At 44.4% G+C, this 16,733-nt stretch overlaps 1 protein-coding gene across 1 annotated transcript in view; it reads right to left on the bottom strand.

The window, feature by feature from the left end:
* Window positions 1-1,212: 1,212 nt before the first annotated feature.
* LOC134300751 (raftlin) overlaps window positions 1,213-16,733 on the bottom strand; it is a 59,051-nt gene continuing 43,530 nt past the window's right edge. Inside the window, exons 9-10 of the mRNA XM_062985173.1 lie at window positions 3,506-3,581; window positions 1,213-1,798 (exon numbers count right to left, since the gene is read on the bottom strand). Of these exons, the coding sequence (XP_062841243.1) occupies window positions 1,286-1,798; window positions 3,506-3,581 (589 nt within the window). The 3' untranslated portion in view covers window positions 1,213-1,285. The remainder of the gene's footprint in view (window positions 1,799-3,505; window positions 3,582-16,733) is intronic.

Here is a 16,733-nt window from a genome sequence, read left to right as displayed (position 1 = left end):
TTTACTATACGAGTAAAACCACTACACTGCATGGCCAAAAGTTTGTGGACACCCAATACCAATACTTCACTTCTTTGCTTCTTTAACAGTCTCTATTCTTATTAAAAGGCTGTCGCCTTGAGTTTGGAACATAACTGGGGCAATATTAGGTTTTCCAATTTGTCCCAAGTCCATCGCATGGGTTAAATATCTGGACTCGCATGATTATCAGGTATTAGGTATGTCGTTGCATGCTGGAGCACCAAGATTCCTCCAGCTGGTTCTGTTCTGGTTCTGCGTTCTCCAAACCCACGTTTATCGATTAGACAGTCAAAGATGATTACAGATCATTGATCATGAGTCCAATGGTGGTGTGCTATTCACCGCATTAGCCACACCGAATTGCTTTTGTGCATGGTGAGTCCAGGAATGTGTGCAACTGTCGTCTCTGGAAACGTGGTTTGTTTTGGGGACACTTGTAGTTTAGCGGTTAAGGTACTGGACTGCTGATCAAAAGGTCACTGGTTCAAGCCCCACCTTCACCTAGTTGCACTGTTGGGCCCCTGAGCAAGGCCCTCAAACCTCAGCTGCTTGACTAGCTTGAGTGTCACAAATGTAAATGTAAAAATAGAGACGTGGTTTGTTTTGGGGACACTTGAAGCCTAGTGGTTAATGTACTGGACTACTGATCACTACTGATGGTTCAAGCCCCACCACTGCCAGGTTGTCACTGTTGGGCCCTTAAACAAGGGCCTTTAGACAGCATACTGTCACAGTACTGTAAGCCGCTTTGGATAAAAGCGTCTGCTAAATGCCGAAAATGTTACGTTACATCTTGTAAACCACAGTGGGACCAGATTGGAGACTGGAGTGTTTTAGCTATGCACTTCTGCACCTTGTGGCTCTTTTTTATGTTTATGTGGCTTCCACTAGACTGGAAAATTAGATTTTTGGAAATCGTGTAGCCGTATTAAAAGATATAAGCTCTCCAAATCGACAAAGCAAGCACGGCTGTAATAGCTAAATCCATTAGAACCGATGTCCACATACTTTTTGCCACATAGTGTACATTAAAACATGTAAACAAAAGGACACCACACGACAGATTGCCTTTCGCAATAAGCAAACTAATTCCATCTGCTGCTCTACACAGGTAGGTGTGAAAAAGTGCTTGTCCCCCTTATATAGGACGTCCGTATATTTTAGTATCCAGTGCTTATGTTGATAAAATCCCAACCGGTCAGGCGAGGAGCTTTTCTTTTTACCCTAATAATGGGTTTTTAAAGTTACTTTACTTTAGGAGTTCTTATTCCTGATTGACTTGATTGCTGATGTCCACAACAATAGCAACCTGCTCTCCTATTTTCAGAGTCGACGTTCTCTCATGGGCTGACTGGTCCTGTTCCTCTATACCATTGTGCAGATGACTGGTTTCCTCCAATTTGGCCATCGCTTCTGTATTTAGATCATCTTCCACTTCGTTGTCCGTCTCTATGCTGTCCGGGTGTGCTTCTTCGATGCCGTCTGACCCGTGTACATCTCTCTTCTCTCGTTTCGTCTCAGCCTGGACGTCTTCCGGTTCTTCGTTTTCCTCTTCCATCATGACTTCTCTTTGATGCTGATTGACATCAGATTCGGCGTCTCCCGTCCCGTCATCTGCTCTCCTCTCATCTTCGTTGTCTTTGGCCTCCCTGATCACTTCATCCTGGATCTTCAGATCGTCCAGCTCCTTCTCCGCTGTGGCTTTCTTCTTTTTACTCCTCAGAGCGTCTTTGACGGAGTTCTTGCCCGACTTGCCCCGAGTTCGGAAGATGAGTTTCTGGAACAGAAAATTCCGGGTGATTTAAGGACAAGCTTTGTTTTAAACAGGTGACTTTAATTGATGTTGCTAGAACAAGAGAGATTTCAGAGGGACTGCAATTATCCTCACAATAAAACATTATGGGGGAAGATAAACTGCTGACAGCTTTGTAATGATCAGCCTCACTCGTATACATGATAATTAAAGTGCTATTTTGATCAGTCAGTCAAAAAGTACATTCTCATTCTCACCCATTTTAATTATTTTTTGGGTTTATTGTGGGTTAAGTAAAAAGAAATGGATCAAATTACGCAGAAATCATCTTAGATTTATTATTTGGTGGTGTAGAAAGCTCTGTAATGTCATTCTTTGAGTCACGGCCTTCAGATTCTTTGTTAGTAATTGATTTGACTATTGTGAGGCACTTCTTTGTGCCAATGTAAACAGTGCTAGCTTGAGTGCAAAGAACATGGGCAGAGAACAAGGCCCCAATTTTTTTAAACAGTGTTCTACATCCTTACTATGTACTCTGTATTGCCATTTTTCTCCTGATTTTAGCATTGCCAATTAATCTTCCGCTGCTGGGGAGCCCCGATCGCATCCGAGGAGGGTATATTTGCCTGCTCCACGCCCCCTCCGACGTGCAGTCCCTCGACCCCTTCTGTATCGCCAATGCCTGGGTGGATTCGCTCACAAGGCTCCTCCACTTCTGCACAGGCACCTTGGCCTGTTAACCAGGTCCTTGCATAGCGTTAGAAGACCCCACCTTCTTTTTTATTCGGGTCTTTGCCCAGCAGACTCGATGGCCAATTTAGACCCGATCGTGCCAGCTAGATGGTGCCCAGCCGGTAGCAGAGCTGAGATTCGAACCGGGGTGGTCAGAATCTTAGTGCTGGTGAGTTGTGTGTGGTCTACCAATTACACGGCTGAGCTGTTGTTTCTCCTCATTCACTTTCTTAACAGCTTATCCAATTAGGGTCATGGGGGGGGGGGGGGGGGGGTGCTGGAGCCTATCCCAGCTTTTCAATGGGCGAGAGGCACACAGTAACACCCTGGATGGGCGGCAGTCCAGCTCAGGGCAGACACACATACACACACACATTCACCTATAGGGCAATTCAGTGTCTCCAGTTAACCTGACTGCATGTTTTTGTACTGTGGGAGGAAACCGCAGCTACCGGAGGAAACCCACACAGACACAGGGAGAACATGCAAACTACGCACAGAAAAGACCTGTATTGCCCCGCCCCGCCTGGGGACCGAACCCAGGACCTTCGTGCTGTGAGGCAACAGTGCTACCCACTTAGCCTGCCAGACATTGATAATGTCGCGCAATATAAAGTAATCCAATACTGGGAATAAATGGGAATCTGGCAACCAGCAGCATAAATGTGGATGGTTTATAACTGGTTTTGGGAGGCAGAAGAAATGACTCAATAAACTGCGAGGACTTTTTCACTTTTTCTTCAATGTTTGAGTAAAATGTACACAATTTGTGAGCCACGTCTGGTTAGATTCAACACTGTTCCAAATAATGGTGTTTATATATGATAAAAAAAGAGCTTAATGTGATACACAGATTGTGTCATGGTTAAAATTTCACACCTAAGATTGTATGAAGACATTTTTTGCACTTGCCAAGAATATAATGTGTTCAGTTATATGCAGTGTGTAACAATATGTGTGTTTACAGAAAAGCCAGCATTGGTGAGAAGTTTTTGGCACCTTTGATTGTCTCTTCTTGAGCGGCAGTGTTGGTCTCTGAAGGAAAACAATCTGCTTGGTGGACACACTTCCATCACTGCAAAAATAGATAAATAAATAAAAAGAGAGCGGGATTAGTAGAGGTTGAGAGATGTACTCACTTCTGTGATGAATAGTCATTAGAAATGAGATAACTGAGTAACGTTTTCTTTTACGGTCTCTGTCCCATCTCATTTTGATTAGTTAGATTCACTTGTTTCACCTTCATTAAACAAAATGCTGCGGGTTTAATATTCTGGATAAAAGTATTTAATTTTTTCACGATCAGCAAGTTCTGATGAGCATGGCATTGCTTTAGGGAAGCTAAACACACATACACACACATACACACACACACACACACACACACACACCTACAGGTTTATAATAAAACCTGTGGTTTACACTTAACATGACACACATTTTAACTGTCTTAGGTGTCAGACGGTTCGTTCGCAAAAATTATCGCTTGAGGATCTGACGATCGTCTACGTGTTTTTTTGCAAATGTCAGATGATCAGTGATGTTTCTCACTAAAAGCTCGTGCTGTTTTTTTGTCTATACCCAATGTCAGGTAATTTGCTTTGTGCTCTCATTAAAATTCCACTAAAACTTAGACATAGGCTCACATTCTCACGCGCACATCGCTATATAAACTCATCTCAGCATGTAATAAAACGGAAGCTTACTCTGATTGTCTATAGCTGCGTCCGAAATCAGTAGTACGCGAGAGCGGTTAGTATGTCCGAATATGTAGTATACATTAAAGAGTATGCGAAAAGTACCCGGATGACCTACTTCATGGGCAGCCATTTTTGTGTATGCAAACGATGCATACTTGCGGTCCGCTAATGTATCCCATAATTCAACTGCAGCTGATAGATGGTGGAAAGCGGAGAGTCGGCTGTTTACAAATGTAAGTAAGACAAAAATGACAAATGTTATGATTGCGTACAACCCTGAGTAACGGAATGAACAGAATGAATTTTGTCTGATTTAAAAATTGTTATAACTGCAGCAATGTAACGTCATGCATCACATGACGTTGGTAGGATGGCAGACGTAGTAGACGCTGCACACTTGTGTACTGAAAGAGCGTACTGCTTTACCGGCTGAGCAGTGCGTACTTCTTCGAATCTAGAACGTACTGTTTAAGTATGCGATTTCGGACACAGCTTGTGTGTGATGAGTTTCTTCCCAGTGCAGACTCAGGTTTTGCAAAGCTCTTTCTCTTAGACTCAGCAAATGACACTGGAGTGGAAGATCTGAGCTCCAAGATTTGTTGATGTTCTAACACCCAACAGCCACGAATCTCTTGTTTGCATCGTCTCTTTCACCACCTTTGCTGTAGCTGAGTTTGTTTTGCAGACTGGCTACTCCTGGATTGATTCACCCCTGTTTTAAAGTCTGGTATCTATACGTACCTGGAGTGGAAGTGTTCCCAAGGGCGCATTCACAGGAGAAGTGGCAAAACCTCGAGCCTCTGTGCTCGGGACTTGGCGTGAGCGGTGTGGTAAAACATCAAGTGCAAATATGAGACGAATCTGCATTAGTGTGGAATAAGCGTCAGATCCAGTGTTACAGCTCCACATGTATCTGTGTTCATCTGGATTCTCCTCCCTGTTTCACTTTTAAACTTGTGTTACAGCTCGAGCTTCTGAGAAATCATGAGAATCAGAATCAGCTTCTCCCAGAGTCTAAAATGCTTAACGTGGTTTAATGTAGTAAAAGAAGGAGACAGGAGCACTAAACTTCTCTTCATTATTACTGCTCATAAGTTCCTCCACTAATGAAATTCCTCACTTGCTGTTTTACTACAATAAGTCACGTTAAGCTTGTTTACGTTCTGCCTGAGTCACTTTTACCGCCTCATATCAAACATTTCGTCTCATTGGCAGAGCTTTGAAAAGGGCAGCGAACTCTGAGTACCGCAGCACCGCCACACTCCATAGGAAACAACGACACAGCCGACGCAAAAGCGGTTTGCCGCTTCTCATGTGAATGCGCCCTAAGTGGTAAAATGTTCATTTTTTTCTCATCAAGTTTATCAGGTTGAATTTTCCATATCAGTTTCCCTAATGTATCAGAGGCATGTAAACATTTACGAGGAAAATATCGTCTCTCCGTGGGTGTCGTGCTTGGAAATCCACAGCAGACATCCAGGCTCCCGTCCCTTCCATCATTATGAGACGATGGGAGAGAAGATGAGCTGGGATTGAACCCCAGGCGGCGGGGTGCCTCGAATTTCCTGACTCATATAGAAGTCATATAAACTCATCTAAAATCTTAAGTGTTGTGCAGAGTCCAGGAGCGTGCACACACACACACACACACACGCACGCACGCACACACACACACACACACATAAATAAAAACTGTATCTGCCCACTTCAAATAAGGTTTGTAAAGCTCAGAGGAGACCCAGTTGTTTTTCTAAACATTCTTCATCTCTCTCACTCCCTTTTCCAATTCTACCTCCTCATAACCCTTTACCTCCCACTCTGTCTGTCTGTTCTCTTTAACCCCCCTCCCTTTTCACTTTCTGCCCCCCTCACTGGTGCAAAAAAACGCGCTTAGAGGGTCTCTAACATCGTCAAACCCTGAACAAATCCTCCTCCTCACCTTTGCGTCAGATATGCCTCGGATCTTCCACGTGAGCTACCGATCAACACCGAGTAGCTCGTTTACCCCCCGTTTAGACGCCCACTTTGTTCCTTGCTCCTGATGTGTTATTGAGTTTTAACTGTGTCCAAATTAAAGCGGGAAAGCTTTATTAACATTTATTACAACGTAATGAGTAGACTGGAAGGAAAAGTAGGTCACTTTTTACTTTGAACACACCCGTACTGTCCATGATAACGCAAATATTTTATACACATGGTGGATTTAAAGGCTAGCTTTAATTTGGGGCAATGATAGCTCAGTGGTTAAGGTACTGAACTAATGATCAAAATGTTGCCGGTTCAAGCCCTACCACCACCAAGTTGTCACTGTTGGTCCCCTGGGCAAGGCCCTTAACCCTCAATTGCTTAAATTTGTATTTTAGGTGGGCGCATGCACGAGAGCAGCGTGCAGCCCGTTACAGTTGCTCATTGTTTACAGTCGCTATTTCTTTATTATCTCTATTTATACTTAATTTAAGTTTTTATACTTTTAGTTAGTAACTTTGTGAAGCTGTGCCCTCTCGAATCATGCTAGTAGAGAGAGTTTTGGTTTATTTTTTCGTTGTGAAAATACTTTTTTCACTCACCGCGGCGCAGCAACATGTCCGTTTCGTATACAGCCGCGAACAGCTGATCGCGTTGAAGCCGGCCGGCATAGCGGACATTACAACAAACATCCCGGCAGAATTATGGAGACGAACACACAGGGGATGCAGAGGAGGAATGAACCAACGCACAGCTAAAGCGAGAGCGAGACGACGGCGAATTATGGAGAAAAAAGCATATAAACCGCGCGTCCCCTCCGTTGTTATGGGCAACGTGAGATCACTCGTGAATAAAATGGATGAACTTACAGCACTAACCAGGAGTCAACGGGAGTACCGGGAATGTAGTTTAATGTGCTTTACGGAGACATGGCTACACCAGGACATCCCGGATAACATCGTTTACATCGATGGTTTTCAGACTGTTCGTGCTGACCGGTGCAGCGCGGCGAGCGAGAAAAGAAAAGGTGGGGGTCTCGCCATCCTTATTAATAACCGCTGGTGTCACGCTGGTCATATAACCATCAAGGAACAAATCTGTTGCCCCGATTTTGAACTGCTTGCTGTAGGACTCAGACCATATTATTTACCGAGGGAGTTCTCGCACGTCATAATGGTGGCTGTTTATATTCCCCCCTCGGCAAACCCGACATCAGCCTGTGATGCTATACATTCATCTATAGCACGTCTCCAAACCCAACACCCGAATGCCTTCATAGCCATTTCAGGTGACTTTAACCACGTCACTATGACGAAGGCACTACCACACTTTACTCAGTATGTGGACTGTCCCACCAGAGAGGAGCGAACACTGGATCTGCTGTACTGCAATGTTAAAGATGCATACAGCTGCTCCCCCCTACCCCCTCTGGGTAGATCTGACCACAACCTGGTACATCTCAGCTTCTGTTATGTGCCCATTGTTAAGAGCCGACCTGTGACCACACGGACAGTGAGGAGATGGTCAGAGGGGACTCATGAGGTACTGCAGGACTGTTTTGAGACCACAGACTGGCAGGCACTCTGTGAGCCGCACGGAGAGGACATTGACGGGCTCAATGAGTGCATAACAGACTACATAAATTTCTGTGTGGACTCCATTGTCCCAACCAGGACTGTAAAGTGTTACCCAAACAACAAACCATGGGTAACGAAGGACATTAAATCCCTCCTTAACGACAAGAAGAGGGCATTTAGAATTGGAGACAAAGAGGAGGTCGAGAACGATCCAGGGGAAGCTAAAGACCACAATCAGAGAGGGTAAAGACAATTACAAGAGAAAGCTGGAGTGTAAACTCCAGCAGAACAACATGGAATGAGGACCATCACTGGTTTCAGGTCCAACGACAGCAGAGAAGTAGAGGGCAGTGAAGACAGGGCCAACGAACTAAATCTGTTCTTTAACAGGTTTGACACTGCAGGCCCTGCCCTCCCCCGTCCCGACTCCACTGCTATCTGTCCCCTGCAGCCCACCCCACTCACCCTCCCTCCAATCCTTGATTGTCTGCCCCCCTCCTGTGATAGCCCAGCTCACACCTCCAACCCCCCATCACAAATCTCCCCTACTGTGTACATCACTGCTGACCAGGTGAGGAGCCAGCTGAATAGACTCCACACAAACAAGGCTGCTGGCCCCGATGGGGTCCCCCCCCAGGGTCCTTAAAGCCTGCGCCTCCCAGCTGTGTGGAGTCCTGCAGTATGTCTTCAACATGAGCCTGAGTCTCCAGCGTGTCCCTGTGTTGTGGAAAACGTCCTGCATCGTTCCTATTCCGAAGACGCCGCGCCCTAGTGACGTCAAGGACTACAGACCAGTAGCACTGACGTCCCACATCATGAAGACCATGGAGAGGCTAGTCCTGGACCAGCTCCGACCCATAGTCCAGCCACTTCTAGACCCACTCCAGTTCGCCTACCTGCCACGTCTGGGAGTTGAGGACGCCATCATCTACCTGCTTGACCGAGTCTATACTCACCTGGACAAGCCAGCCAGCATGGTGTGTCGGACAGAGTGATCAGCAACACCGGAGCACCACAGGGAACTCTTCTCTCTCCCTTCCTCTTCACCCTCTACACCACGGACTTCAGCTATCGGACTGAGACCTGCCACCTTCAGAAATTTTCTGATGACTCAGCGATAGTTGGATGTATCAGCAAGGGTGATGAGGACGAGTACAGGGCTACGGTGAAGGACTTTGTCACATGGTGCGAGCTGAACCATCTACAGCTTAATGTGACAAAGACAAAAGAGCTGGTTGTGGTCATCAATAAGGTCAGTGTGGACACTGTTGAGGACTACAAATACCTGGGAGTGTACATAGACAATAAAATGGACTGGAGTAAAAACACGGAAACCCTCTACAGGAAGGGCCAAAGTCGTCTCTACTTTTTGAGACGGCTAAGGTCTTTCAACATCTGCAGGACTATGCTAAAGATCTTTTATGAGTCTGTGGTGGCGAGTGCTCTCCTTTATGCAGTTGCATGCTGGGGCAGCAGGCTGAAGGTGGCAGATGCCAACAGACTGAACAAACTGATCCGTAAGGCCAGTGATGTGGTGCGTGTGGAGCTGGACTCGCTGACGACAGTGTCAGAGAGGAGGATGCTGTCTAAGCTGAAGTCCATTATGGACAATACCTCTCACCCGCTGTACAACACACTGGAAAGACACAGAAGCACGTTCAGTCAAAGACTCATTCCACCCAAAAGCACCACGGAGCGCCACAGGAGGTCATTCCTACCTGTGGCCATTAAACTTTACAACTCCTCACTTAAGTAATAGACCTTACAATACGTGCAATATGATAGTTGTATCATAAATAGTGCAATATATGTCACCACTGCATCTGCCACTTTATTTTAAGAGCGTTTTAAGTGTATTTTAAGAGCGTTTTGCCACTTTATTTTAAGAGCGTTTTTACTTTACTTTACTTTTTAATATATTCTTAATACATATATACAATCTGAGCAACTGTAACATCTGAAATTTCCCCTCGGGGATCAATAAAGTATTCTGATTCTGATTAGTCATAATTGTAAGTCGCTGCTAAATGTTGAAAATGTAAGCTTGGTGTAGCCCTACTTTCCATGGGATCCACAGGATTAACAATGCACTTTTAGATACTAGGACCATGTGTATTCTATTGGAATATCAGTCAGAAAGGCCAATTTTTAGTGGTCTGCACAAAGACTGAGCCTACGTTGTTGGAATTGACAGGAAGAACAGGGTATGTCCTCTTCCCCGAGACTGACGGGGCACATCCATGCATGGCCGTTTTTACCTGGACTGTCACGGACGTGAGCTTTGGGACTGTTAGGCACATCGGTCGTGTCATTCTACTGAGACTGACGGAATCATCAGAGCCATGTCTTCTCCACTCAGGCGTAGAAGACAAGTCTTTTGAGTTAGAAAGCTTTCTTTACTGCGGTTAACCGGCATTAAAACGAGCCTCCGTTTCTGAAACTGAGCTTGGACTGACAGGCACAAAGATGAGCCACCTTTAGTTAAAGCGCATTTACATGAGAAGTAATCGGCACTTTGTTTAGCGCTTGGCTCATGAATATGAGACGAAGCTGCATTAGTGTGGAATAAGCGTCAGATCCAGTCTGAAAGCTCCACGTGTATCTGTGTTTAGATGTGTTTGCCTCCCTGTTTCACTTTTAAACTTGTGTTACAGCTCAAGCTTTTGAGAAGCGGTGAGAATCAGAATCAGCTTCTCTAGGCGTTAAAAATAAAGCTTAATGGGGTTTAATGTAGTAAAAGAAGGAGACAGGAGCACTAAACTTCTCTTCATTATTACTGCTCATAAGTTTCTCCACTAATCAAATTCCTTACTCGAAGTTTTAGTACAATAAGTCACGGTACGCTTTGTTCGTACGGCCTGAATCGCTTTCACTATGTCATATCAAACAGTTCGTCTCATTGGAGGAGCTTTGAAAAGCCAAGCTAAGCAGCACCGGCACAGTCGGCGCAAAAGCGATTTTGCCGCTTCTCATGTGAATGCGCCCTAAGACTGACCGGCACAGACGTCCTGTCTTCTTTACTGGGAATAACAGACACAGAGACGAGACCCTTATTTACACACTTAAGCACAGTACCGTGCCTACCAATAAGTTCAGATCTTAAGATAATTCAAACCGATCAATTACAGAGCAACTACACAATACGACGTCGCTCCTAAATCTACGACAGCTTTGATTAATTAGCCCCACCGGCCAGCGATTCGCCGTGGTGTTTGGTTGAAATTCCAACGAAGGCCGTAATTAATCAGACGAGAGTGCAGTAGGTAGAAAGCTCGACAGCGTTAGGATTAGGAGGAAGTGCTCAGGGATGAGCTGAACACGGGGGTTAGTGTGACAGATTGAGATCAGGTAGGGACGTTGTAGACTAGTGGGTAAGGTACTGGACTAGTAATCAGAACACTGCTGGTTCAAACCTCACCTCTGCCAGGTTGCTGCTGTTGGGCCCTTGAGCAAGGCCCTTAACCCTCAATTGCTTAGACTGTATACTGTCACAGTACTGTAGGTAGCTTTGGATAAAGGCATAAATGTCTACACCTGGAAGCTTTGGGCTAAGGGTACGGCCATCAGTTAGCTCAACAGACGATCTGTTATTAAATCCGACCCCTAATACAGATGTTACAACATCGACCCGAAAATCCTGCTTTACATTTGCGACATTAAGCAGCAGCTTTTATCTAAAGCAACTTACAATTATGACTGAATACATTTGAGCACTCGAGGGTTAAAGGTCTTGCTCAGCCGTCCAACAGTGTCAGTGGTGGGGCTTGAACCGGCGACCTTCGGATCAATAGCTGAGTAGCTTAGCTGATGAGCTACGACTGCTTTTTCATCATGGATATGTGTGAGAATGAGCTAAGCTTTATGAGCTGATTTGTAATGGTATAACCTCCGGTGTGTGTTGTGTGGGCTGCATTATGGATCATTTTGTGCTCTGTATTGTCATTTTATATGGACTGTGTTGTTTAAAAGGCAAAACAAGAGTAGCATATTTACATTTATGTTAGATGTTATGCCGTGTGAATAGATAATAATGTCAGATTTTTAATGCGTGCCCTTTCGAATTTGATGCGAGACTTTAAAACTGCGACCCACATTATAAAAAAATGTATTTATTTTTGCCGTCCTGCTTAATACTGAAGCCTAAAAGCGATCCGCTGAAGTACTTCATTAATTCAGTGATGCTGCACGCCGTTTCATTTTTTTTTTTATTATAAGTGTTGAAATTGTGTTTTTTACTTTCTACACCCTGAATATTTCATTCCACCTGGATCAGAAAGGATGAAACCCCGCGGGTAAGAGCTGAAACGTCTTTAATAATATAACACGACTCCAGTCATCTTGACTTAATACCACTGGACCTTTTAATGACCCACATGTCCAAAATCTCTATCGGAGACGTTTTTGGGTCTACCTTAGCCGTTATGGATTATGTTTCTAACAATTAACACATAAACGCAGTAGGGATTAGTACTGTGATATGTTCCTAATGTCAGAATATTGAAGAATTAAAGTGTCAGTGCTCGGGTGGTGCAGCGGTAAAACACACTAGCACACCAGAGCTGGGATTTCGAATACATCATATCGAATCTCAGCTTTGCCATCCGGCTGCATGAACAATGATTGGCTGTTGTTCAGAGGGTAGGATTAAGCCGAATAGGGACTCCTCATAACTGAGTGAATTACGACCTCTGCTGGCTGGTTGACCTCTGCACAGAGTCGAGGAATAAAGCTGATCAGGGTGTGGCTCTCCAGACACAAAGCTGATCGGCATATGAACTCGGCTCGTGCAGGTGAAAAGATGCAGTCGGCTACTGTGCACGTGTCGGAGGGGGCGTGTGACGCCCTCCTCAATCAGGGCAGGGTCAGCTCCAGTGGACAGGAAGCATAACGCAATTGGGTAAATTTTATATATATATACAGTGTATCACAAAAGTGAGTACACCCCTCACATTTCTGCAAATATTTCATTATATCTTTTCATGGGACAACACTATAGAAATAAAACTTGGATATAACTTAGAGTAGTCAGTGTACAACTTGTATAGCAGTGTAGATTTACTGTCTTCTGAAAATAACTCAACACACAGCCATTAATGTCTAAATAGCTGGCAACATAAGTGAGTACACCCCACAGTGAACATGTCCAAAATGTGCCCAAAGTGTCAATATTTTGTGTGACCACCATTATTATCCAGCACTGCCTTAACCCTCCTGGGCATGGAATTCACCAGAGCTGCACAGGTTGCTACTGGAATCCTCTTCCACTCCTCCATGATGACATCACGGAGCTGGTGGATGTTAGACACCTTGAACTCCTTCACCTTCCACTTGAGGATGCGCCACAGGTGCTCAATTGGGTTTAGTCCATCACCTTTACCTTCAGCTTCCTCAGCAAGGCAGTTGTCATCTTGGTGGTTGTGTTTGGGGTCGTTATCCTGTTGGAAAACTGCCATGAAGCCCAGTTTTCGAAGGGAGGGGATCATGCTCTGTTTCAGAATGTCACAGTACATGTTGGAATTCATGTTTCCCTCAATGAACTGCAGCTCCCCAGTGCCAGCAACACTCATGCAGCCCAAGACCATGATGCTACCACCACCATGCTTGACTGTAGGCAAGATACAGTTGTCTTGGTACTTCTCACCAGGGCACCGCCACACATGCTGGACACCATCTGAGCCAAACAAGTTTATCTTGGTCTCGTCAGACCACAGGGCATTCCAGTAATCCATGTTCTTGGACTGCTTGTCTTCAGCAAACTGTTTGCTGGCTTTCTTGTGCGTCAGCTTCCTTCTGGGATGACGACCATGCAGACCGAGTTGATGCAGTGTGCGGCGTATGGTCTGAGCACTGACAGGCTGACCTCCCACGTCTTCAACCTCTGCAGCAATGCTGGCAGCACTCATGTGTCTATTTTTTAAAGTCAACCTCTGGATATGACGCCGAACACGTGGACTCAACTTCTTTGGTCGACCCTGGCGAAGCCTGTTCCGAGTGGAACCTATCCTGGAAAACCGCTGTATGACCTTGGCCACCATGCTGTAGCTCAGTTTCAGGGTGTTAGCAATCTTCTTATAGCCCAGGCCATCTTTGTGGAGAGCAACAATTCTATTTCTCACATCCTCAGAGATATAATGAAATATTTGCAGAAATGTGAGGGGTGTACTCATTTTTGTGATACACAGTGTATCACAAAAGTGAGTACACCCCTCACATTTCTGCAAATATTTCATTATATCTTTTCATGGGACAACACTATAGACATGAAACTTGGATATAACTTAGAGTAGTCAGTGTACAACTTGTATAGCAGTGTAGATTTACTGTCTTCTGAAAATAACTCAACACACAGCCATTAATGTCTAAATAGCTGGCAACATAAGTGAGTACACCCCACAGTGAACATGTCCAAATTGTGCCCAAATGTGTCGTTGTCCCTCCCTGGTGTCATGTGTCAAGGTCCCAGGTGTAAATGGGGAGCAGGGCTGTTAAATTTGGTGTTTTGGGTACAATTCTCTCATACTGGCCACTGGATATTCAACATGGCACCTCATGGCAAAGAACTCTCTGAGGATGTGAGAAATAGAATTGTTGCTCTCCACAAAGATGGCCTGGGCTATAAGAAGATTGCTAACACCCTGAAACTGAGCTACAGCATGGTGGCCAAGGTCATACAGCGGTTTTCCAGGACAGGTTCCACTCGGAACAGGCTTCGCCAGGGTCGACCAAAGAAGTTGAGTCCACGTGTTCGGCGTCATATCCAGAGGTTGGCTTTAAAAAATAGACACATGAGTGCTGCCAGCATTGCTGCAGAGGTTGAAGACGTGGGAGGTCAGCCTGTCAGTGCTCAGACCAAACGCCGCACACTGCATCAACTCGGTCTGCATGGTCGTCATCCCAGAAGGAAGCTGACGCACAAGAAAGCCAGCAAACAGTTTGCTGAAAACAAGCAGTCCAAGAACATGGATTACTGGAATGCCCTGTGGTCTGACGAGACCAAGATAAACTTGTTTGGCTCAGATGGTGTCCAGCATGTGTGGCGGCGCCCTGGTGAGAAGTACCAAGACAACTGTATCTTGCCTACAGTCAAGCATGGTGGTGGTAGCATCATGGTCTTGGGCTGCATGAGTGTTGCTGGCACTGGGGAGCTGCAGTTCATTGAGGGAAACATGAATTCCAACATGTACTGTGACATTCTGAAACAGAACATGATCCCCTCCCTTCGAAAACTGGGCCTCATGGCAGTTTTCCAACAGGATAACGACCCCAAACACAACCTCCAAGATGACAACTGCCTTGCTGAGGAAGCTGAAGGTAAAGGTGATGGACTAAACCCAATTGAGCACCTGTGGCTCATCCTCAAGTGGAAGGTGGAGGAGTTCAAGGTGTCTAACATCCACCAGCTCCGTGATGTCATCATGGAGGAGTGGAAGAGGATTCCAGTAGCAACCTGTGCAGCTCTGGTGAATTCCATGCCCAGGAGGGTTAAGGCAGTGCTGGATAATAATGGTGGTCACACAAAATATTGACACTTTGGGCACAATTTGGACATGTTCACTGTGGGGTGTACTCACTTATGTTGCAGCTATTTAGACATTAATGGTTGTGTGTTGAGTTATTTTCAGAAGACAGTCAATCTACACTGCTATACAAGTTGTACACTGACTACTCTAAGGTATATCCAAGTTTCATGTCTATAGTGTTGTCCCATGAAAAGATATAATAAAATATTTGCAGAAATGTGAGGGGTGTACTCACTTTTGTGATACACTGTATATATACTATATATATATATATATATATATATATATATATATATATATATATATATATATATATATATATATATACTGTATATATATATATATATATATATATATATATATATATATATATATATACTGTATATATATATATATATATACTGTATATATATATATATATAGTATATATATATATATATATATATTTACAGCGTCAGCGCTGAGGTGGCACAGCACTAAAAGTACTCTAGCCCACTACTACTGAGGTCTGGGGGTCCAGGGCTCGAATCTTAGCCATTCTATGGGCCTGTCTGGCATTTGCATGGACACAATTGGCTGATGTCCTGCGGGAGGCCACTAGCAACAGCCTAGCGATTGGACGGCGGAGGTGCAGAGCCAAGATTCGAACCAGGGTGTTCAGAAAGAATTGATATTAATTTAATACTTATCAAACCATTTAATGACCCCTTGTGTTTTTTGAATACTGAATTGTCATCTTAAAAATCTATGTTGATTAAGTGATTACTCAGAATAACTTTTGGTTCATTTGCAGGGTCAGGCATTCAGTTCTGTACTGTTTATTGGTGTATGCCAGGCAAACACATGCTCTCTTGTTGAGAATAAGGTGAGGAATCTGACCTTCTGGCTTTTTTTTTACACATATCTATAGAATAAACATATCTGCACTATTAAACTTGGTCAGATCATTTTCTCTGCCATTTGAGTCCGAAAATCCACTTAGGTTTATGTCTGTCTGTATTTTCCTGAAGGTGACCTTTCTTTATAGTGGTGCAGCTGAATCAATGATCGATCCAGCCTCACCTTGCACTTTCTCAGATAGAATCGATGTAATATTTGTGAAGAGGCCAAAAATCCAGCCGTGACTTTTTATTTTGAAATGATAAGCTGGATGGCTTCTGTTTCCTGTGCAGCAGCATCATTTGAACCTTTGTTCTTAAAACTCCCACACACTCAGTAAACACTACTGCAATGAAATTTCCATTGTCATGCTTCAAAGAAGAAAATTACACACACACACACACACGTACGATCTGACGTATTTTAGCACCGAGTGAAAATTAGGGGCTCTTTTAAATTTACACAGTGCTTCATTTGCACCTATTTTATTCTCAGCCTCCCGAACGAAAAGAGTTCTGTGTAGAATTACATGTTGAGGTTGTTTTGTTAATCAGGGATCTTTCTCTGACAGTCATGTGGGGTGTTT

The sequence above is a fragment of the Trichomycterus rosablanca genome, chromosome 23, assembly GCF_030014385.1.
Source record: "Trichomycterus rosablanca isolate fTriRos1 chromosome 23, fTriRos1.hap1, whole genome shotgun sequence".
NCBI lineage: Eukaryota > Metazoa > Chordata > Actinopteri > Siluriformes > Trichomycteridae > Trichomycterus > Trichomycterus rosablanca.
Note: the sequence above shows the minus strand (reverse complement) of the source record. Positions and strands in the feature narration are given on the sequence as shown.